The sequence below is a fragment of the Elephas maximus genome, chromosome X, assembly GCF_024166365.1.
Source record: "Elephas maximus indicus isolate mEleMax1 chromosome X, mEleMax1 primary haplotype, whole genome shotgun sequence".
NCBI lineage: Eukaryota > Metazoa > Chordata > Mammalia > Proboscidea > Elephantidae > Elephas > Elephas maximus.
The window spans coordinates 121,755,591-121,780,756 of NC_064846.1; the positions used below are offsets into that span (position 1 = coordinate 121,755,591).

At 40.3% G+C, this 25,166-nt stretch overlaps 1 protein-coding gene across 2 annotated transcripts in view; it reads right to left on the minus strand.

Annotated features, from left to right (window-relative positions):
* The window catches only part of CLCN5 (chloride voltage-gated channel 5), a 274,764-nt gene extending 269,851 nt beyond the window's left edge, over positions 1-4,913 (minus strand). The window contains exons 1-3 of one of the 2 annotated variants that reach the window (XM_049871860.1): positions 4,647-4,913; positions 3,937-4,039; positions 2,444-2,593 (exon numbers count right to left, since the gene is read on the minus strand). In XM_049871860.1, coding sequence (XP_049727817.1) covers positions 2,444-2,459 — 16 coding nt within the window. In that variant the 5' untranslated portion in view covers positions 2,460-2,593; positions 3,937-4,039; positions 4,647-4,913. The remainder of the gene's footprint in view (positions 1-2,443; positions 2,594-3,936; positions 4,040-4,646) is intronic. The other variant, XM_049871859.1, reaches the window with a different exon arrangement.
* Positions 4,914-25,166: the final 20,253 nt, after the last annotated feature.

Here is a 25,166-nt window from a genome sequence, read left to right on the forward strand (position 1 = left end):
GAGAGATTAAGTGACTTGCCCAATGTCTCACAGCACCAAGTGCTGGAACCAAGAGAGCTGAACCAAGGCCTACACTTTTAACCACCATATTATACTATCCAAAAAAATTTCCTTATGTGAACTACTCCCTTCTTCATTAATGCTAGATAAATGAAGTTTTACTCCAATGTAATTTTAAACAGATCACATTCCAAGATATGAGATTTTAAAATATATCATTAATAAAATACAACATTTTATTAAGACTTGTTATCCATTAATATTTTTTTATTAAATAGCACGAGCGTTAACTATTAATGACATTTCTGTTAAATATCTTCAAAAACAGAGAAAAACACAAGCTCTTTATGCATCATTAGGAACAAAGCTTTAGTCCCTTACCTGCACAAACTCCAGTTCCATACTTTCAAAACTGTCTTTTAAAACATCAACCTAACAGCCCACAGGTGTCTCAAGCAAAACAGGTGAAACCAAACTCACTACATGAGCTTCCCACCATCCCCACATCCTTCATGCTCCCTCTTAGGATCCCCATCTCAGTGAATGACACCACTGGCCCCCAGGCACCCAAACTGGATGTCAATCCAGACTCCATTCCCCCCATAGCCAGTCACAGAACATTTCTAGAATCCGTCCCCTTCTCTCTCTCTCTTTGCCGCCCCTGCTTCTTGGACCCTCACCCTTTAAAAAAAAAAAAACGCCCTTGAGTCAATTCTGACTCATAGCGACCTTATAGGACAGAGTAGAACTGCCCCATAGAATTTCCAAGGAGAGCCTGGTGGATTTGAACCGCCGACCTTTTGGTTAGCAGTAGTAGCTCTTAACCACTATACTACCAGGGTTTCCTAGATCCTCACCATCCCCCCACCCACAAACCACTATACCAGAAACCTCCCAACTGGTCTTCCTGTTTTCCTTCTCTCCAGCTCCAATCCTACCTACCACTGCTGCCAAAGTAATCTTTCTAAAACTAAATCTGATTATGTTACTTCCCTGTTTATAATCTTTGTCATCAGGATACTATAAAATCCTTCCTAGAGCATACAAGGTCCTTTATTACCTGGCCTCTCACTACCTTCCCTGCTTCATCTGAGGTTGTACCCCTACACATCTCATACTAGGCAAACAGAGCAACCTGAAGTTCCAAAATAGTACTTCTCTGTTTGCCCAGTAAGCAATTCTCTCATTTGCCTATCTGGCAAACTCCCACTCATTTTTTTTTTTTTTTTGGTCAGCTCAAAACTCAGAGTTCATCATGCTTTCTCTGGGCTTCCATCGCATTTTGCACCTCTCCCTATTATGACACTTATGCAATGTGATATAATTATTTGTTTATATGTCTGTCTTTCCCATAAGACAACTGAACCCTCCAGGGTTGTGTCTCATTCATCTTTGTACCCTGTTTGTTGAATGAATGTCTCAGAATTTAAGCAAGAATATCTAAACTGGTCTTGATAAATGTCCATTGTGTGAGTCAGAGCAGGTATACAGCCCAAATCCCATTTCAAAAAATATCTTTAAATTGACCATCCTTGCACATCAAAAATACTTGTTACTTTTGCATGTCTACATATTTAAAGCAATAATCAACACAATAAGGCATTGTTAAGAGATACATTAGACCACCAACAAACCTACCTGTTGAACGCTTATAGTCATTTAAGCTATTTCACGCTACCGAATTAAGTGGTCTTTAACCTTGTAGGTCACAGACAAATTTGGGTGCGTTTGTCTATCATTTTTTAAACCCACACCCTCTTTTGATAAACATAAGAATCCCACACACCCTTCGAAATTCTGATACTCTCCTGAGGGGCACAATCGTTAACCCCACTAAAAATAAAGAGTAAATTTTCTATGTGGTAGCAATTCACAGGTTCACAAGAGATGTAACTCCACCACCCAAGATGTTGCTGACCTTTGCTCTCGGGTACTTCACATTATTAAAACAGGCATTTTTTTCCTCCATCACCAAATATAAACCTTGTAATACTAAATATGCTTTTACAAGCTGCATTAAGTCCCAGGAAAGTTTTTATTGAGAAGAGGAAGCCAGGGAGACACTGACATCTGTCTACCCACCTTCGAGAATCCTATGATAGAAATTTTCAGGAAACCAAAGAAAAGCACAAATATAAAAAATATCCTGTTTCCTCATATATAACCCCCACAAGCACATGTTTAAATGAAAGGGAGTTCTTTTAAAATGCTTCTGGCACTAAATTTTCCTGCTACCTCCCTTCACTCCTCCACCTCTACTTTAAAATAATTTGAGCTTCTAGCTAGCAGCAGCTACTTTTAAGCTAATGTGTTTTGTCCTTGCCAAGACAAAGGGTTAAATTAAAGAAATAGCTGGCTAGCTGCCACTGGCTTGGGGGATGGGTAAGACTGGAGGATAAGAAGGAAGAAAAACCAGTTAGAGGAATAAGTGCTAATTTCTTACCCTGCCACATGGCCATCTGATACTATCTTCTCCCACACTGGGGTCACAGTCTCAGGGTTTCCTAGAGCACTCCAGTTTTGTAGAGAGTCTTGAATAGGGTGTAGATGGAAGGTGTGGTCCTGCTTTCTGGAAAATGCTAGAACCCCAACCCTGAAAATGTGAAAAGAAAAATGAATACATAAATGCAAAAATACATTTCACCTCCTTGAAAATTATCTCCTACCTCTCTCTGAATCTCTCTTTTAAAGATACGCAGACACAGGCAGTGTCACATTTCCCCCTAAGCAGCAAGGAGTTGCTGAAGAAAGAGAAAATCCGGAGACCTAGAGTCAATTAATTTTGCTACTCAGTGCTGTACAATTCTGCATGAATCAATGGATCTTGAGTAAATGGGTTTCAGAATCTCAAAGGCTGGGTGGTTGGATGAGATAACAGTTAAAGTCTTTCCCATCTTGATTTCCCATCTTGAAGTTCCACGCTTTTGGGAATGAAAAAAAAAAAAAAACCAAACCCAGTGCCATCGAGTCGATTCCGACTCATAGCGACCCTACAGAACTGAGTAGAACTGACCCACAGAGTTTCCAAGGAACGCCTGGCAGATTCGAACTGCCAAGCCTTTGGTTAGTAGCGGTAGCACTTAACCACTACGCCTCCAGGGTTTCCTTTGGGAATGAAGAGAAGAATAATATCCAACCCCTAAATACCCAACGTTACATTAAAAATCAGTAGAAAGGAGAGCAAATGTTGTGAATACCAGTTTAAGTAAAACCAAATTAATTCAGCTAATTCCTATTTTTAAAACTTCAAATCCGGTCTTAGGACAATACTCTTTGCAAAGACAGGAAAGGAGCTAAGGATGAGAGAAAAAGTGAGATGTCTGACTACTTGATTCAGAGGTTTAATATACTGAGCACTTTGCCTGTCCATTTAAACAAGTTCTTAGTCAATAAATTGGTCTTCCTTATTTAGCATACAAGCCAATCTGCTTTTTCTAAGGAAAAGTCCTCACCTTTTGACCTGGTGAACATCAAAGTAGGTTGTTATTTCCTTAGCTTTTATACAATCAAGACCTCCATCCCCAAAGTGAAACCGCTAAAACACAAACACTGAAGACCAACACTAACTTGAGAATCATCATTTTGGCCTTCTTTAATGACTTTTTCTTTTAAGGATTAATGTACACACTAGTCCCAAAATACCGATAGAGAAAAAGACAACGAAAGGTTCAGGAAGTCCAGAAAAACTGCGAACTCATATAATATATTTCCAGGATGAATTCAACAGGGAAAAAGCGCCCTGGTGACTTATCTGGAACCTGGGACAGTTTGTTTTGGTTTGCCTTCCCCCCACCCCCCACCCCCCACCCCCATTATATGTGCAGTTAAGAAGTACTGATCTGAGCCTAATGGGGCAAGGCGAAAATTTAACATCTCTGAGGTTAAACCTGGGTAGTTGCTAATAAATGCATGAAGTTTATACAAAGTGGATCTTACTGGCTTTTTTGGGCTCCAAATTTCTGGATTTCCCTTGCTTACTCGAAGGAGCTTACACGAGTGTACACGCAACTTCTCTGTAACTCCAGGAAACTGATTTGCTCTGAAATGTTAATAAAGGTAAACGCGCGTCAACGTAAAGGCAAAGCTTTCCCTTTAAGGGTAAAGGAGCTCAAGCGCAAGCCTCGAAAGTTTGGAGAGAACCATCCACTCGCGTTGAGAAACTGAAAACGTGCAGCAACTACTTTTCTGTGAGTTTGGACTCAACTTCGCTAAGACCCACACAAACCTGCAAGTCCAGCACAGGAGAGAGAAAAATGGGCCTTGACAGAGCTTTACCAGCAAAAGCCATCCTGCGCCGGTACTGGAAAGGGGACATATGCAACTAACTACTCACATTCAAAACCTGGGCGGGCTTGGCGCCGCTCCGCGAGGAACCTTCACTCAGGCAGCTCATGGACCCTTGCTCGGAGAGCAGGGTTGGGCTCCCTGGAAGATCCCGCCACACACTGGCTAGAACTAGCCTGGCTAACTCCTCCAAGTGCCAGGCAACGGCGGCTGAGTACGGGAATCACCTATCTCCAGGAGCTGAGCTGGCAGGGGAGCACTCCCCCGGAGTCGCTGCGCTCATAGGGTGCTCAGGAGGTGGGCCAGGGGCCAGCGGCGCCGCGAAGAACCTTTTGGGGAAGGGACAGCCCTTTTGTCTTTACCTGTCGCTGAGTCCGTCGCCCGCGGGCAGTGCACTCAGTTCGCTCTGAAGTCCAGGACACCAAGTTGAGCTAGCGCTCCACGTAGCCTGCAGAGCTTCATTCACACAGCCCAGCCAGGGAGGAGGGGGAACAGAGCGGGCGCGCGGCTCATGTGACAGGAGCCTCTCAAGTAGGGGCTCAGCACCGCCGACATCTGCGCGCGTGCGCGCTGAAGCCGGCCAGCTCCCTGCACCTCGGCAAAGGCAGGGACCTGCACTAGGCCAACAGGGGCGGAGAAAACTGCCGAGACAGTGTTGGGCGGAGTTTCAGCTAGCGCAGCCGCAGTAGGCGGCCCTGCTCGCTGCCATATTTAACGCGGACTGGGCGGGCCCTAACCCAGTGCTGGGCGTATCACTTGTGTAAAAAAAAGAAATGTTGCATTATGTTTCCATGTTTTCGTCTGCTGTACTTTCTTTGCTTTTGTCCTTAGAATAAAATTGTTTATCCTGAACTTCTGCACCAGAGTAGTTAATTAGCTCACGTATTTTGAACCTCTTATTATTTCAGGCACTGCTCTAATCCTTTTACTTTTTTTTTTTACCTCATTTAAAGCTCACAATAACCCGAAGGGGTTAAAAAAAAAAAAAAACCGGTGCCGTCAGGTCAATTCTGACTCATAGCGACCCTATAAGACAGTAGAATTGCCTTATGGGGATTCCAAGGCTGTAAATCGTTAAGGAAGCACACTGCCACATCTGTCTCCCCTGAAGCAGCCCATAGGTTTCAACTATGGACCTTTGAGTTGGCTGGTGCTAGAACTGCTGACCTTCTGGTCGCATAACCACTGCGACACCAAGGCTCCTTACCCCAAGGGGTATATACTATTGTTTTTCCATTTTTTGTTCATAAGAAAACAGAAACAGAAAGATTAACTTGTCTGAGATCACATATTGGTGGTAGTAATGCTTGTAGCAACCAATTTTATCCTTACAGCAACACTGGAAAATCCACACCGCAGTTATCAGTATTATCTTCATTTAAATAATTATAAAACTAAGTGTCTTAGTTATCTAGTGCTGGTATAACAGAAATACAAGTGGATGGCTTTAACAAACAGAAATTTATCCCAGCACAGTCTAGGAGGCTATAAATCTGAATTCAGGGCACAAGCTCCAGCAGAAGGCTTTCTCCCCCTGTCGGTTCTGGGGGAAGGTCCTTGTCATCAATCTTCCTCTGATCTAGGAGTTTCTCAATGCAGGGACCCTGGGTCCAAAGGAGACCTCTGCTCTGGTTCTTCTTTCTTCGTAGCTGAAGGCCCTTCTTCCTCTCTGCTCAATTCTCTCTTTTATATCTCAAAAGACACAAGATATAACCCAATCCTGTAGACTGAGTCCTACCTCATTAAGATAACTGCCTCTAATCCTGCCTCATTAACATCATAGAGGTTAGAATTTACAACACATAGGGTAATCACATCAGATTACAAAATGGTGGACAGCCACACAATACTGAGGATGGTGGCCTAGCCACACGTTTTTGGAGGACAAAATTCAATCCATAACAGTGAGGCTCAGAAAAGCAAAAGTCACAGGATTAGTAAACAGTAGAACTGGGATTCCAACCTGGGTCTTTTGACTCCAAAGCCCTGCGCCCTAGGGTTGGAAAAAACAGTTCCTCGTTTGACAGAAGAGAAAACTTAGGCCAAAGGAGGTGCGTTGAGTCGGTTAAAATGATCCCACCAATTAGTTATTGGCAGAACTGAGACTGGAATCTGTATAATCAATCCAGATAATCATACTAGAATTCAAGTATTCTAATTCAGAGTCTACTGCAGTGAACATTTTTGACTGCCTACTTTGTATTAGCTAAGTGCTAAGGGATACAGAACCTGTATCCTAACCCAATCAGCTAAAGGCCACCAAGGACAAATTTGTAGTGGGACAAAGTCAAGTTTTTTCACCCATTGCAACGAGGAAAGGGTGCTCTCGTGGCACAGTGGTTAAGAGCTCAGCTGCTAACTGAAAGGTTGGCAGTTCAAGCCCGCCAGCTGCTCCGTGTGAGAAAGATATGGCAGTGTGCTTCCATAAAGATTACAGCCTTGGAAACCCTATGGGGCAGTTCTATCCTATTCTATAGGGTCGCTGAGTTGGAATCAACTGGACGGTAAAGGGGGCAATGAGGGAAGACTGCACACTAGAGGAACATCTCACATCTTTGAGCATTTTTGGGCATCTCACCAAAGAAGAGTCATTATAGGATTTGGGAGAAGGGTGGAGTTTAGGTGAATTTTCAACAAAGCAATGTGTTTTGTAAGCTCAGAGCAAAGCAGGGTTGTGTGTAAAGGGATCAACATCAGGACTGGACTGCAAAGTGAGCCCAGAGTCCTGTTTCCTTGAGAATCACAAAGTAAAGATAGATGTGGAATGTTCTGTCCAGTTACCCCTTATCTGAAGCTCTACACCTGGTTTAAAATCAAGGCTGCTTTTCTTTGTCAAAGAAACTTAGATCCTCCAGACAAATGTGGGATGTTTTATTCTTACTAATACGATTTCAAGCAGCAAAGTTTCTGATAGTCTATGATTTTAGAGAACAAAGCTTCTCAGTGAATGAAAAAGCAATAATCACTCAAATAAAGGGGTTGTTATCATTTTACAGCTGCAGCTTGTCTTTGCGAGAAATATTGTTCCCTGTCAAATTTGTAGCTGCCTTTATCTATGTCTCTTCTCCCAGCCTGATGAATGACCGGGTGAATTTTTACTCAGTCCAAGCTAATCTTTACCTTCTCACCTGGTAACATTTAGTTCTTGCTTTGTGTGTGTAGTGGGGGTGAGGGGGTTGACACAAGTAACTAAAAAGAAACCAGGACAGGTTGTGCTGAGTCCATTGATAAACATAAACTCAAGTGGAGATAATGCATTGTACAAAGGTGTACAGGCAGGAAATCATATCTGAGGGCCTGAGAAGTCTTCTGTGACTGAAGCTTAGGGTAGGAAAATACAGGGGAGTTGTGGAAGATATACCCAGAAGATAAACTGAGACCCAATTATGGAAGATACTAAATGTTGGACTGAGATTTGTACTTAATTCAGAAAGTGATTGAGAAAGACCTAAGGTTTTTGATCAGGGCAATCCCTTTACTGGAATACTTCTTTAAGAAGGTGTATCTGAGTTTATGTTAATGGGGGAGGAACAACTCAGAAAAGGAGGGTGAGAATGGCTGTACAGCTCAAAGAATGTAATCAATGTCACTGAATTGCACATATACAAACTGTTGAATTGGTATATGTTTTGCTATGTATATTCTGAACAACAACAACAACAAAATAAATAGGAAAAAAAGGTGTGTCTGGGGTGACTCTTCAAGAAGAGGTTTGTTTGATTGCTTGCTTTTTTTCCTATCCCAGGGTAGGGGAAACTGGAGCTTCCGTCAGATTGAGCAGGAAGATCCACTCATGAGAGAGAAATTGAAGGGGCAAGAAGAGGAGGTAATTAATGGAGTAAAATGTTAGGGGAAATAGAGACAAAATACAAAATATAAGCTAACCTTAGAAAAGACACCTCTAGAGGTGGAGCCAAAATGGCAGAATAGACAGATGCTTCCAGCAAGCCCTTTTTACAACAAAGATACGAAAAAACAAGTGAAACGAGTATATTTATGACAAGCTAGGAACCCTGAGGATCAAAGGCAAGCTTAGAAAACGAACTGAGGGGCAGAGGGAGGAAGAGACAGTTCAAAAGTGGGACCTGAATCACAGGGAGTTCTCAGGCACCATTCCCGGTAGCAGCTGCAGCGGGCTGGTACTACCCTTCGGGGGCAGTTTCCTCAGGGAGAAGCAGCCAGCCACACAGCCTACTCATACCTCAGGAACCAGAGAAGAACGGTGCTCTTGGCAAAAGCTAAGTACTTGCATATATTTTACTGCCCCCCCACCCCGCCCGCCAAAGCCAGATTCAGTGGCTGACTTCCCTGGGCCTGAGATAGGCCCTGTTGAACGCCTAAAGCCATCCTCCTGTCCTTGGAGAAGGAATAAATTTGCAATTCGGAGAAAAGATACGTTGCCAACTCCACTAACCAGGGGAGCTCACTACAGAAGTGGCTCCTGTCCAGGCGTAAATGGTCCGTGGACATTGAGTACCTTTCCCCTCTGCATGGACACGTGTGGGCCATTTCAGGAGAATACGCCCTTGCTGGCAGACTCCAACCGTTTCAGCTGTACGGTGGAGAGAAAGGTAGGTGTTTGATGTTTGACATTCCTTTGCCTATTAAACAGGGTCCTCACCTACCCATATCAGGGGCCTAAGGACTGGTACGTCCACTCAGGTCACCAAGCCACCCGTGACAGGGGACCAAGGATAACTGGTACTTCCCAGTCCTTACAACCCAAAACATCGGGTGCCCATGGTCCATCTGCAGAACCCACCCACCTGTATGCTGTAGGGAACAGGGATATGCTTTCCTCAGAGACACGTGGGGGACAATTCTCAGCCCACTGCCTTGTTCAGACCATGACCCCCTGCTGCAACCAGATACCAGTACCTACACCAATCACCCTGCCCCTCTAAGATTGTAGGACAGAGCCTGTACCACACACTTGATGATCAGCTACCTGGACACAAGAAAAGTGAATGGACTCCTAGACTGATATACCTGATAACAGCTCTAGCCATCTGGGAACAGGACGTCAGAGCTCCAAAGGTGAAAATAATCATGCTAGCTCACTCAAGCAACCCATTTGGGCATATCAAAACAAAACAAAGCAAGAAGCTATGACACAATAAGCAAGCATAAAATAAACTAATACAATACCTTATAGACGGCTCAGAGACAATAGTCAATATCAAGTCACATAAAGAAACAGACCATGATCGCCTCAACAAGCTCTCAAAACAAAGAATCAAGGGATCTTCTAGCTGAAAGTGCATTCCTAGAATTACCAGAGGGAGAATACAAAAGATTAATCTACAGAACCCTTCAAGACATCAGGAAGGAAATCAGGCAATATGCAAAACGAGCAAAGGAGCACACAGATAAAGCAACTGAAGAAATTATAAAGATTATTCAGGAATAAAATGAACAATTTGATAAGCTCCAAAAATCCATACACAGAGCAATCAGAAATTCAGAAGATTAACAATAAAATTACAAAAGTAGACAACTAAATAGAAAGTCAGAAAAGCAGATTTCAGCAAGTGGAAGGCAGAACTTCTGAACTTAAAGATAAAGCACTTGGCACTAATACATTTGAAGAAATACCAGGTAAAAGAAATTTTAAAAATGAAGAAACCTTAAGAATCATGTGGGACTCTATCAAGAGAAATAACTTACGAGTGATTGGAGTACCAGAACAGGGAGGGATAACAGAAAATACAGGGAGAATTGTTGAAGATTTGTTGGCAGAAAATTTCCCTGATATTGTGAAAACTGAGAAGATATCTATCCAATATGCTCATTGAACTCCACATAAGGTAGATGTTAAAAGAAAGTCACCAAGACGTATTATAATCAAACTTGCCAAAACCAAAGATGAAGAGAGAATTATAAGAGCAGCGAGGGATAAACGAAAAGTCACCTACAAAGAAGAGCCAATAAGAATAAACTCGGACTACTTGGCAGAAACTATGCAGGCAAGAAGGCAATGGGATGACATATTTAAAAAATCGGAGGAAAATAATTGCCAGCCAAGAATCAAATATCCAGCAAAACTGTCTCTCAAATATGAAGGTGAAATTAAGACATTTCCACATAAACAGAAGTTTAGGGAATTCGTAAGAACCAAACCAAAACCACAAGAAATATGAAAGGGAGTTCTTTGGTTAGAAAATCAATGATATCAGGTGTCAACCCAAGACTACAACACTGGGCAGAGAAATCAAAAGCCAACTCAGACAGGGAAATCAAAAAAATGAATCAAGATTAAAAAAACACCATCTATATGCTGCCTACAAGAGGCGCACCTTAGAGACACAAACTAAAACTCAAAGGATGGAAAAAAGATATTAAGCAAACAATCGAAAAAGAGCAGGAGTGGCAATATTAATTTCTGACAAAATAGGCTTTAAAGTTAAATCCACCACAAAGGATAAGGAAGGACACGATATAATGATTAAAGGCACAATACACCAGGAGGATAAAACCATATTCAATATTTATGCTCCCAATGAAATGGCTGCAAGATACATAAAACAAACTCTATCGGCATTGAAAACTGAAACAGACAGTGCCACAGTTATAGTAGGAGACATCAACACACCACTTTTGGTGAAGGACAGGACATCCAGAAAGCAGTTCAATAAAGGCACAGTAGATCTAAATGCCACAATCAACCAACTTGACCTCATAGACATATACAGAACACTCCACCCAACAGTAGCCAAGTATACTTTCATTTCTAGTGCACATGGAACATTCTCTAGAATAGACCATAAATTAGGTCATAAAGCAAGCCTTAAAAAAAAAAAACCCAGGGCCGTCGAGTCAATTTTGACTCATAGCGACCCTATAGGACAGAGTAGAACTGCCCCATAGAGTTTCGAAGGAGCGCCTGGCAGATTTGAACTGCCGACCCTTTGGTTACACTATGCGACAACGGTTTCCATGCAAGCCTTAGCAAAATCCAAAATATCGAAATATTACAAAGCATCTTCTCTGATCATAAGCCCATAAAAGAAATCAATAACAGAAAAAGGAGGGAAAAGAAATCAAACACTTGGAAACTGAACAATACCCTGCTCAAAGACGACTGGGTTATAGAAGACATCAAGGATGGAAAAAAGAAATTCATAGAATCCAATGAGAATGAAAACACCTCCTATCAGAACCCTTGGGACACAGCGAAAGCAGTGCTCACAGGTCGATTTATATCAATAAATGCACACATACAAATAGAAGAAAGGGCCAAAATCAAAGAATTATCCCTACAACTTGAACAAATAGAAAGAGAACAACAAAAGAAACCATCAGGCACCAGAAGAAAGCAAATAGTAAAAATTAGAGCAGAATTAAATGAAATAGAGAACAGAAAAACAACTGAAAGAATTAACAAGACAAAAAGCTGGTTCTTTGAAAAAATTAACAATATTGATAAACCATTGGCCAGACTGACAAAAGAAAAACAGGAGAGGAAGCAAATAACCTGAATAAGAAATGAGATGGGCCATATTACGACAGACCCAACTGAAATTAAAAGAATCATATCAAATTACTACAAAAAATCGTACTCTAACAAATTTGAAAACCCAGAAGAAACGGATGAATTTCTAGAAACACACTACCCACCTAAACTAACACAAACAGAGCTAGAACAACTAAATAAACACATAACAAAAGAAAAGACTGAAAAAGTAATTTAAAAACTCCCAACAAAAAAGAAGCCCTGGCCTGGAAGGCTTCACTGCAGGAAAAAAAAAAAAAAAAATTTTTTTTTTTTTTACCAAACTTTCAGACAGGAGTTAACACCACTACTACTAAAGGTATTTCAGAGCATAGAAAAAGACGAAATACTCCCAAACTCATTCTATGAAGCCAACATATCCCTGATACCAAAACCAGGTAAGGACACCACAAACAAAGAAAATTACCGACCTATGTCCCTCAAGAACTTAGATGCAAAAATCTTCAAAAAATTCTAGCCAATAGAATTCAACAACGTATCAAAAAAATAATTCACCATGACCAAGTGGGATTCATACCAGGTACGCAGGGATGGTTCAACATTAGAAAAACAATTAATGTAATCCATCGTATAAATAAAACAAAAGACAAGAATCACATGATCTTATCAGTTGATGCAAAAAAGGCATTTCATGATAAAAACTCTCAGGAAAATAGGAATAGAATGACATTCCTCAACATAATAAAGGGCATTGATACAAAGCCAAGAGCCAACATCTTCCTAAATGGAGAGTCTGAAAGCATTCCCCTTGAGATTGGGAACCAGACAAGGATGCCATTTATCACCACTCTTATTCAACATAGTGCTGGAGGTCCTAGCCAGAGTAATTAGGCTAGATAAAGAAATAAAGGGCATCCAGATTGGTAAGGAAGAATAAAACTATCTCTATTTGCAGATGACATGACCTTATACACAGAAAACCGTAAAGAATCCTCAAGAAAACTACTTCTGGATACAAGATAAACATGCAAAAATCAGTTGGATTCCTCTCCGCCAACAAAAAGAACATGAAAGAGGAAATCACCAAATCAATACCATTTACAGTAGCCCCCAAGGAGATAAAATACTTAGGAATAAATCTTACCAGAGACGTAAAAGACCCGTACAAGGAAAACTACAAGACACTACTGCAAGGAACCAAAAGAGACCTCCGTAAGTGGAAAAACATACCTTCATCATGGATAAGAAGACTTAACATTATAAAAAAGTCTGTTCTACCAAAAGTCATCTATAGATACAACCCTATTCTGATCCAGATTCCAATGACATTTTTTAATGAGCTGGAGAAACAAATCACCAACTTCATATGCAAGGGAAAGAGGCCCGAGATAAATAAGGCATTACTGAAAAAGAAGAATAAAGTGGGAGGCCTCACTCTACCTGATTTTAGAACCTATTATACTGCCACAGTAGTCAAAACAGCCCGGTACTTGTATGACAACAGATACACAGACCAGTGGAACAGAATTGAGAATCCAGACATAAATCTATCCGCATATGAGCAGTTGATATTTGAGAAAGGCCCGAAGTCAGTTAAATGGGGAAAAGACAGTGTTTTTAACAAATGGTGCTGGCATAACTGGATATCCATCAGCAAAAAAATGAAGCAAGACCCATACCTCACACCATGTACAAAAACTAGCTCAAAATGGATCAAAGACCTAAATATAAAATCTAAAACAATAAAGATCATGGAAGAAAAATAGGGACAACGCTAGGAACCCTAATACATGGTATAAACAGTATACAAAACATTATTAAGAATGCTGAAGAAAAACTAGATAACTGGGAGCTCCTAAAAATCAAACACCTATGCTCATCCAAAGACTTCACCAAAAGAGTAAAAAGATTACCTACAGACTGGGAAAATGTTTTTAGCTATGACATTTCTGATCAGTGCCTGATCTCTACAATCTACATGATTCTGCAAAAACTCGACTACAAAAATACAAATAACCTAATTAAAATACGGGCAAAGGATATGAGCAGGCACTTCACTAAAGAAGACATTCAGGTAGCTAACAGATACATGAGGAAATGCTCACGATCATTGGCCATTAGAGAAATGCAAATGAAAACTACAATGAGATTCCATCTCACTCCAATAAGGCTGGCATTAATCCAAAAAACACAAAATAATAAATGTTGGAGAGGTTGTGGAGAGACTTGAACACTTCTACACTGCTGGTGGGAATGTGAAATGGTACAACCACTTTGGAAATTGATTTGGCGCTTCCTTAAAAACCTAGAAATAGAGCTCCTTGGAATATATCCTAGAGAAATAAGAGTTTTTACATGAACAGATATATGCAGACCCATGTTCACTGCAGCATTGTTTACAATAGCAAGAAGATGGAAGCAAAGGAGAATGAAGAACACCAAAGACACAAGGTAATTATGAGCCCAAGAGACAGAAAGGGCCAATTAAACCAGAGGCTACATCAGCCTGAGACCAGAAGAACAAGATGGTGCCCAGCTACAACCAATGACTGCCCTGACAGGGAACACAACAGAGAACCCCTGAGAGAGCAGGAGAGGAGTGGGATGCAGGCCTCAAATTCTCGTAAAAAGACCAGACTTAATTGCCTGACTGAGACTAGAAGGACCCCAGAGGTCATGGTCCCCAGACCTTCTGTTAGCCCAAGAAAGGAACCATTCCCAAAGCCAATTCTTAAGACAGGAATTGGACTGGACTATGGGATAGAAAATTATACTGGTGAAGAATGAGGTTCTTGAATCAAGTAGATACATGAGACTATGTGGGCATCTCCTGTCTGGAGAAGAGATGAGAGGACAGAGGGGTCAGAACCTGGCCGAATGGACACGAAAATAGAGATTGGAGGGAAGAAGCGTGCTGTCTCATTAGAGGGAGAGCAACTAGGAGTATATAGCAAGGTGTATATAAGTTTTTGTATGAGAGACTGACTTGGTTTGAAAACTTTCACTTAAAGCACAATAAAAATTTTTTAAAAAGTGTGGAGATCAATGAACATAAATGGGTCCTCCGTTTTCCTCCCCTCCCTTGGAAAAAAAATCGAAAAGATGTGCTCACTCCATCCCTTAAATGGCAGTCAACAGACTTTTGGTCAAAGGCCTTTTCAAGTGTTACAAAGAGTAAACACAATGTGATCTTAAAAGTTAATCATAAGGAAAGAATCATAGCGATCCTGTACAACATAGTAGAATAGCCCCATAGGGTTTCTGGGGAGCGGCTGGTGGATTCTCACTGCTTACATTTTGGTTAGCAGCAAGCTCTTAACCACTGCAACAGCAGGACTCCAAAGAAAGAATAAAGCAATGAATTTCTCTGTGTTATAAATGGTACTCCCTAAATTTTGGAAAAGAAAAACTTTCAGAGCAATAGATTACTGTGACAATAAACTGTCATATCTAAAGCAGCTTTATCTTTAATTTTAAAATAAGCACTTCAAATAAAGACTGAAATAATTACATGAGTACATAGCCATGTAGTCAGTGAATGTTTTTGGTATTGTTCTTATTCATTTGTGGTACATGTATCCAATGGAAAAAAATGAGAAGCTCTTTATGTACTTACATGTAAAATTCTCTGCGATACACTAAGTGAAAAAAGCAAGATGTAGAGCTGTGTACTTTCTAATTTTTTGTACCAGCAAGTATATTATTTGTTCAATTATATATTTTTAAAAGTAAAATAGAAAAAATTTTGAATAGCCTGTCAAGCATAGTATTTAGATTCAAGAATCAGTTGGGTACCTTACTGCCTTGCTGCCAGCTAAAGAAAGATCCCACTAGTCTATAAGCATATACTAGACAGTCTATAATATGCAAAAATGCAATCTTTATAGTTCTCTAATTGGGCCCAGCATAATTTTTCACAGATGATTTTCATGAGCTTTCCTTTTCAAAACTGCCATAATGAGTTTCCCTCTATTTGAAAGAAGTTCAACTTCTATTTAGATTAGAGCTGCTGGTATTCTAAGAAGGCAAATATAACAGTTTGTTTATGAAATGGTTTTGAGAATTTCAGGTCTCTAGTCTGTATATTCGTGCAGCTCTATATGAACCTCTGTTCCATAAAGGAGTTAAAGTACAATGGAATGGTTGTGGTGGTTTTCCTGAACCACTATGATACGGGCTCACCAACCAGTATATAAGCTCCTTGAGGGCAGGGTCCATGTCCTATACTTCCTTTATATTCTTTATAGCAATACTTTTCAAACTATTTGTGAGGAAGGACAATTCCCCCCTCCACATCCGTCATGTACTATCTTAGTTATCTAGTGATGCTATAACAGAAATACCACAAGTGAATGTTGTTAACCAAAAGAAATTTATTCTCTCACAATCTATGACATTAGAAGTCCAAATTCAGGGTGTCAGCTCCAGGGCAAGGCTTTCTCTCTATGTCAGCTCTGGGGAAAGGTCCTTGTCATCAACATTCCCCTGGCCTAGGAACTTCTCAGCACAAAGACCCTGGGTCTGACAGACACGCACTGCTCCCGGCTCTTCTTTCTTGGTGATAGGAGGTTCCTTCTCTCTGCTCACTTCTCTCTTTTATACCTCAAAAGAGATTGACTCAAAATACAACCTAATCCTGTAGATTGTGCCCTGCCTCATTAACATAACTGCCTCTAATCCTGCCTTATAACATCATGAAAAAAAAAACCCTTTGCCTTCTATTCAATTCCAACTCATAGCAACCCTATAGGACAAAGTAGAACTGCCCCACAGGGCTTCTAAGGAGTGGCTGGTGGATTGAAACTGCGGAACTTTTGGTTAGCAGTCAAGCTCTTAACCACTGTGCCACCAGGGCTTCTTAGGATTTACAACACATGGGATAATTATGTCAGATCACAAAATGGAGGACAACCATACAATACTGGGAACCATGGCTAAGCCAAGTTGACACACACTTTGGAGGGACACGAGTCAATCCATAACATGTACCAATACTTTTATAAAAATACAATAAAAAAGAATTACTAGAAAAATGAAATAATAATAAAGGCACATAAAATGCAAGCGAAATTATTTTATGATTACATTCAATGGACATAAAATTACTCTATCAAACTAAGATTTCTAAACATTTACTCTCAATTTCTTGTCACGGACCAGTAATAAACAGTTTGTGGACCAGCACTGGGCCATGGACCACACTTAGAGTAGTATTGTTTTATAACACTACCACACTGCCCAGCTTATAGAAGGCATTCGCTAAATGCTGAATCATTTAAAGCATCATTGTTACAGAGTGTTTTCTACTTTTCAGAGTGTTTTCACATCTCTTCCCCTCTTCTGTCCTTATACCACCTTCAGAGTTAAGTGGAACAGATTTTATTATTTCCATATGATAGAAGAGGAAGTTGAGGCATACAAATTAAGTGATTTACCTTCTCTGAATCAGCTATTTAGTGTCAGAGTCCAAATTTGTCTCTGATTCCTATTGCATTTTGTGGCAACAACACTAGGAAAGTCCTCCAGTCAAAAAGATCTTTCCAAGACTTCCACCAATTTAAAAAAATCTGCCTTAGGTTTTCTAAATGACAGCAGGTTGACAGCAGAGACCCTGGAATTAGAGAGAGAGTCTGGAATCCAGGCTTAAGCAAGAGATTTTACTTCTGAGCCTGTCTCCTTAACTCTGAAGTGGGGAAATAACAGCTTCTCTAAAGGCTGCACGAAGAACTAAATGGTGGATGTTATTAGTATTAGGCTCAGTTTAGAAAACAAAAAACAAAAATTAGGCTCAGTTTAGAAAGCCTGCATTAGTTTTCTCTGTAATATAATCACATGGAATGAGCACCATCTACTGGTACAGTAAAGAACATGGTTCAGGGAATATAACATTGCTCTCTGTGGGAATGGGATTAATGAATGAATCATAGATTGCCTTTCTCTTTTTGCGTTGGCTACTAGAAAGCTCAGAAGGTTCCTGGGCAGTTCAAATGGTTAAGCATTTGACTACTGGCCAAAAGGTTGGTGTTTCGAACCCACTCAGCAGCACCTTGGAGGACAGGCCTGGGGATTTGCTTCCAAAGGGTCACAGGCTTGAAAACCCTATGGAACAGTTCTGCACACATGGGACTACTATGAGTCAGAATCAGCTCAATGGACAACAGGTTTGGTTTTACTAAAAGGTTCAGAACCAAATGTTTGTTCTACCCCTTCCAAGTGAACAGGACTTTATAGATTATATTTTGTGTGTTAACCTCACTTCTAGCTCCATTTTATTTTTCCTGACTGTATTTTCCTGTGGCCTGATTATCTCTTTTTTTTTATATACGTTTTTGTATGTCTTTTTAAATACCCTTTGGAATATGCAGAATAGTGATTTATATTCTTAAACTAGATAAGAATATGACAAGAATACATTCTATTTTTTGTTATTGTTGGTCCATTAGCCTGGCAACCTCCAGAATCTAACAATAAGAATAAGAGTAGATAAGTTAACTCTAAGATGTAGTGGAGGTAAAAATAATTAAAATTTAAAATAGAACTTTAGGACCCCAAGCCTGTGAAAATTGCAGTGGTCACTATGAAAGAGTACTGGGATGTTACAACCTGAGTTAAGTGATATATTGAATTATTTTTTATTCATTTATATATACATTGAGTGCCTACATGTGTCATACAATGTTAAAGGTGCAGAAAATACAGCAGGGAACAAAAAGACAAAAGTGTCTGGCCTCACTCAGCTTACATTTTTTGGAGGGGAAGACAAATGATGAACTAGATAAATAAGCATATTACTTACTGTATGTAGAAGGTAAGTGCTATGAAAAAAATTAAGCTGTAGAGGGTATAGAGAGTTTTGGAGGGTTAAAATTTAAAATAGGGTAGTCAGAGAAAGCCTTGAGAAGATGAAACTTGAGAAAGAACTCGAAGGCAGAGAGATAGCAAGCCATGCTGGGATTTGAAGGAAGAGTATTTCCAGCAGAAGGAAAGCAAGTGCAAAGGCCCTTAGATGGGAGCATGGTTGGTATGGATGGGGAATAGTGAGGAGGCCAGTGTGGTTGGAACAGCGTGAGCAAGGAAGAAAGAGGTTGATGAGGTCAGAGAACTAGTAGTGAACTAGACCCTGTACAGCTGTGTAGGATGTTGTTGTTGTTAGGTGCCATCAAGTCAGTCCTGACTCATAGTGACCCTATGTACAACAGAATGAAACACTGCCCGGTCCTGTGCCATCCTTACAATCGTTGTTATGCTTGAGCTCATTGTTGCAGCCGCTGTGTCAATCCATCTCATTGAGGATCTCCCTCTTTTTCGCTGACCCTCTACTTTACCAAGCATGATGTCCTTCTCCAGGGACTGATCCCTCCTGATAACATGTCCAAAGTAGGTGAGACATAGTCTCACCGTCCTTGCTTCTAAGGAGCATTCTGGCTGTACTTCTTCCAAGATAGATTTGTTCGTTCTTCTGGTAGTCCATGGTACATTCAATATTCTTCGCCAACACCACAATTCAAAGGCATCAATTTTTCTTCAGTCTTCCTTACTCGTTGTTCAACTTTCATATGCATATGAGGCGATTGAAAACACCATGGCTTGGGTCAGGCGCACCTCAGTCTTCAAGGTGACATCTTTGCTTTTCAACACTTTAAAAACAGTCTAACTCAAAAAAAAAAAAACCCTACTGCCATTGAGTCAATTCTGATTCATAGCGACCCTGTAGGACAGAGTACAACTGCCCCATAGGGTTTCCAAGGCTGTAAATCTTTATGGAAGCAGACTGCCACATCTTTCTCCCGAGGATAGTATAAAGACTTTGACTTTTGCTCTTGCTTGTGCCATAACTTGGAAAGGTTTCATAAAAGGGGTGATGTGATCTGACTTCTCTTTTAAAAGGATCAATCTGATTACTGTGTTAAGTAAAAAATAAGTAGGAAGGCAAAAATGAAAGGAGAAACATCAGTTATGAGGTTATGTCAGGACCAAGGTGGTAGCAGTGGGGGTAATCAGAGGTGATCAGATTGTGTGATTATCTTCAAGGTAGCATCATCAGGATTTGCGGATGGATTGGATGTGAAGGGTTAAAGAAAGAGAAAAGTCAAGAATGACCCCAGGGTTTGTGGCCTGAAGAATTGGGAATAACGAAAGACAAGCAGTTTTGGTGAGGGGAGAGATCAGGAATTATGTTTTTAACATTTTAAAATTTGAAATATATATTAGATATCCAAGTAGGCATAGCAAATAGGCAGCTAGATGTACAAGTTGTAGTTTAGAGAAGAGGTTTGGGCCAGAGATATAAATTTGAGAGTTGGCAGCATACAGATATTTATCAGATGAGATAACTAAGGGAGAGAATGGAAATAGAGGAGAGAATTGGACAAGGCTGAGGCCTGGAGCACTCCCATATTAAGAGGTCAGGAAGCTGAGGAAGAACTGAAAAGACAACTCAGAAAAAGCAGCTGTAACATAGGAGAAAATCCAGAACAGTGTTGTGGTGTTCTGGAAACAAGAAAGTGTCAAGAAAGAGGGAGTGATCAACTGAGTTAAATGCTACTGATGGGTGAAGTAAAATGAGGAGAACAGAGGATTTGGCAATGTGAAAGTCACTGGTGACTTTAACAAGGTCCATTTTAGTAGACTCATGGAGGATAGAAGCTTGATAAGAGTAGGTTTAAGAGAAAATGCAAGTGTGTGGGTAAGGCGAGGAACTTCCAGTTCTAAACAAGATGGAGAAAACACACTTATTTTTATTCTTCCCACTAAGTAAAAACCCTGGACTATATATACATATACATATATATATATACACACATATATATAAACAAACGCCCACATGTCTGTCAGTTTGTCATACCGTGGGGGCTTGCGTGTTGCTGTGATGCTGGAAGCTATGCCATTGGTATTCAGATACCAGCAGGGTCACCCATGGAGGACAGGTTTCAGCTGAGCTTCCAGACTAAAACACACTAGGAAGAAGGACCCGGCAGTCTACTTGTGAAAAGCATTAGCCAGTGAAAACCTTATGAATAGTGGTGGAACATTGTCTGATATAGTGCTGGAAGATGAGCCCCCCAGGTTGGAAGGCACTCAAAAGATGACTGGGGAAGAGCTGCCTCCTCAAAGTAGAGTCGACCTTAATGACATGGATGGAGTCAAGCTTTCAGGACCTTCATTTGCTGATGTGGCATGACTCAAAATGAGAAGAAACAGCTGCAAATATCCATTAATAATTGGAACCTGGAATGTACGAAGTATGAATCTAGGAAAATTGGAAACCATCAAAAATGAAATGGAATGCATAAACATTGATATGCTAGGCATTAGTTAGCTGAAATGGACTGGTATGGCCATTTTGAATTGGACAATCATGTAGTCTACTATGCTGGGAATGACAACTCAAAGAGGAATGGTGTTACATTCATCATCAAAAAGAACATTTCAAGATCTATCCTGAAGTACAACGCTGTCAGTGATAGAATGATATCCATATGCCTACAAGGAAGACCAGTTAATAGACTATTATTCAAATTTGTGCACCAACCACTAAGGCCAAAGATGAAGAAATAGAAGATTTTTTATCAGCTGCTGCAGTCTGAAATTGATCGAACATGCAATCAAGATGCATGGATAATTACTGGTGATTGGAAAGCGAAAGTTGGAAACAAAGAAGAAGAATCAGTCGTTGGAAAATATGGCCTTGGTGATAGAAACAATGCCAGAGATCAAATGATAGAATTTTGCAAGACCAATGACTTCTTCATTGCCAATACCTTCCTTCGCCAACATAAATGGCGACTCTACACATGGACCTAGCCAGATGGAACACACAGAAATTAAATTGACTACATCTGTGGAAAGAGACGATGGAAAAGCTCAATATCATCAGTCAGAACAAGGCCAGGGGCTGACTGTGGAACAGACCAACAAGTGCTCATATGCAAGTCCAAGCTGAAACTGAAGAAAATCAGAGCAAGTCTACGAGAGCCAAATATGACCTTGAATGTATCCCACCTAAATTTAGAGACCATCTCAAGAATAGATTTGACGCATTGAACACAAGTGACCGGAGACCAGGCGAGTTGTGGAATGCCATCAAGGACATCATCCATGAAGAAAGCAAGAGGTCACTGAAAAGACAGGAAAGAAAGAAAAGACCAAGGTAGATGTCAGAGGAGACTCTGCAACTTGCTCTTGAATGTTGAGCAGCTAAAGCAGAAGGAAGATTTGATGAAGTAAAATAACTGAACAGAAGATTTCAAAAGGCCTCTCGAGAAGACAAAGTAAAGTATTATAATGACATGCAAAGAGCTGGAGATGGAAAACCAAAAGGGAAGAACACACTCAGCGTTTCTCAGGCTGAAAGAACTGAAGAAAAAATTCAAGCCTCGAGTTGCAATAGTGAAGGATTCCATGGGGAAAATATTAAATGATGCAGGAAGCATCAAAAGAAGATGGAAGGAATACACAGAGTCATTATACCAAAAAGAATTAGTCGATACTCAACCATTTTGAGAGGTGGTATATGATCAGGAACCAATGGTACTGAAGGAAGAAGTCCAAGATGCTCTGAAGGCATTGGTGAAAAACAAGGCTCCAGGAATTGATGGAACATCAGTTGAGATGTTTCAACAAACAGAGGCAGCTCTGGAGGTGCTCACTCGTCTATGCCAAGAAATATGGAAGACAGCTTCCTGGCCAACTAAGTGGAAGAGATCCATATTTATGCCTATTCCCAACAAAGGTGATCCAACCGAATGCGGGAATTATAGAACAATATCATTAATATCACACGCAAGCAAAATTCTGCTGAAGATCATTCAAAAACGGCTGTAGCAGTATATCGACAGGGAGCTGCCAGAAATTCAGGCCGGTTTCAGAAGAGGACGTGGAACCAGGGATATCATTGCTGATGTCAGATGTGTTTTATTGATTATGCAAAGGCATTTGACTGTGTGGATCATAACAAACTATGGATAACACTGCAAAGAATGGAAATTCCAGAACACTTAATTGTGCTCATGAGGAACCTTTACATAGATCAAGAAGCAGTTGTTCAGAGAAAACAAGGGGATAGTGATTGGTTTAAAGTCAGGAAAGGTGTGCATCAGGGTTGTATTCTTTCACCATACCTATTTAATCTGTATGCCGAACAAATAATCTGAGAAGCTGGATTATGTTGGTGAAGAATATTGAATATACCATGGACTGCCAAAAGAACGAACAAATCTGTCTTAGAAGAAGTACAACCAGAATGCTCCTTAGAAGCAAGAATGGTGAGACTGCATCTTACATACTTTGGACAGGTTGTCAGGAGGGATCAGTTCCTGGAGAAGGACATCATGCTTGGCAGATTACAGGGTCAGCAGAAAAGAGGAAGACCCTCAACGAGGTGGACTGACATAGTGGCTGCAACAATGAGCTCAAGCATAACAATGATTGTAAGGATGGCGCAGGACCGGGCAGTGTTTCGTTCTTTTGTGCATACGGTCTCTGTGAGTTGGAACTGACTCGACGGCACCTAACAACACAACAACAACATATAAACAAACATAAGACGACTCTGAAAGATGGAGAGAAAAAGGCAGAACGACTAGGGACTTTATAATTCAAGAAATGAGCTAAAGTGGTGTCAGTGGAGGCTTCGTGGGGAGAATGAACTTTCACCCCTTTCCAATAGTAACAGGACATCTCTCCTGCCCCAAGGTGAAATCAAGGTAGGGAGCATGGACTTCTGCCCCCAAATGGCAGTAACAAGGTGGTGATCCCTCCCCGTACTGACATTGCAATGGTGCAGGATTTAAAGATCTAAATATGATTCAGAGTCTTATGATATAACACCCAAAATGTCCAGGACACAAAAAAATCACTTGTCATAACAAGAACCAGAAAAATCTGAAAAAAAAATCAACAGACACGAAGACCAATGTGATACAGATATTGGAATTATGTCACAAGGATGTTAAAGCATCCAACATAAAAATGCTTCAAAGGGCAATTATGAACAGACTTGAAATGAGTGAAAAAATAGAAAATCTCAGTAAAGAAATAGATGATATAAAGGAGAACCAAATGGAAATTTTAGAAATGAAAACCACAATAACTAAAAAAATTTAACTTATTGGATGGGTTCAACAGCAGAATGGAGATAATAGAGGAAAAAGTGAGTGAACAAGAAGGCAGAACAATAGAAATTACCCGATCTGAGCAACAGACATGAAATAGACTAGAAAAACAAAATGAAACAGAGCCCTAGGAACTTGAGGAATTTTAACAAAAGATCTAACGTTCATGTGATAGGACTCTCAGAAGGAGAAGGGGAAAATGTGGGGCTAAAATGTATCTTGGAGCCCTGGTGGTGCAGTGGTTAAGAGCTCGGCTGCTAACCAAAGGGCTGGCAATTCAAATCCACCAGTCGCACCTTGGAAACCCTATGCGGCAGTTCTACTCTGTCCTACACCTTCGCTATGAGTTGGAATCGGCTCAATGGCAATGGGTTTGGTTTCTACGGTTTAAAATGTATTTGAAGAAATAATGACTGAAATTTGGGGGAAGACATAAGCCTACAGATTTAATAAACTGAGCAAACTCCAAGACAAACCCCAAGGATAAACCTTAAGAAAACCATGACAATCAAACTTTTAAAAACTAAAGACAAAGAAAAAAATCTTAGAAGTGGCAAGTGAGAAATGACACCTTACCTAGAGGGGAAACAATTTGAATGAAGGTATATTTCTCAACAGAAAGCATGGAGGCCAGGAGGAAGTGGAATAACACTTTTCAAGTGCTGAAAGAAAAAAAAAACACCTATCAACCCAGAATTCTATATCTAGCAAAAATATACTTTAGGAACGAAGGGGAAATCAAGACATTCTCAGATGAAGATAACCTACCCTAAAAGAATGGCTAAAAGTTCTCTAAACAGGAAGAAAATAATAAAAGAAGGAATCTTGGGACATCAGTAGAAAAAACACAACAGAAAGAGTAAAAATATGGGTAAATACCATAGATTTTCTTTCTCCTTTTGAATTTTCTAAATTATATTTGATGGTTGAATCAAAAATTATAACACTGTTGAATGTGGTTTTCAATGTATGTAGAAGAAATATTTAAGACAATAATATTATAAAGGGGGAGGGCAAAAGAACTTAAAAACAAGAAAACTTTCTACACTTCACTCAGCCTGGTAAAATAATAATACCTGTGATAAATTATCGATGTATAATGTAATATATGGAAACCCTGGTGGCACAGTGGTTAAGTGCTACAGCTGCTAACCAAATGGTCAGCAGTTCAAACCCACCAGGTGCTCCTTGGAAACTCTATGGGGCAGTTCTACTCTGTCCTATAGGGTCACTATGAGTCAGAGTCAACTCAACGGCACTGGGTTTGGTATTTGGTTTGGTAATGTAATATATAAACCAAATGCTAAAAAAAATCT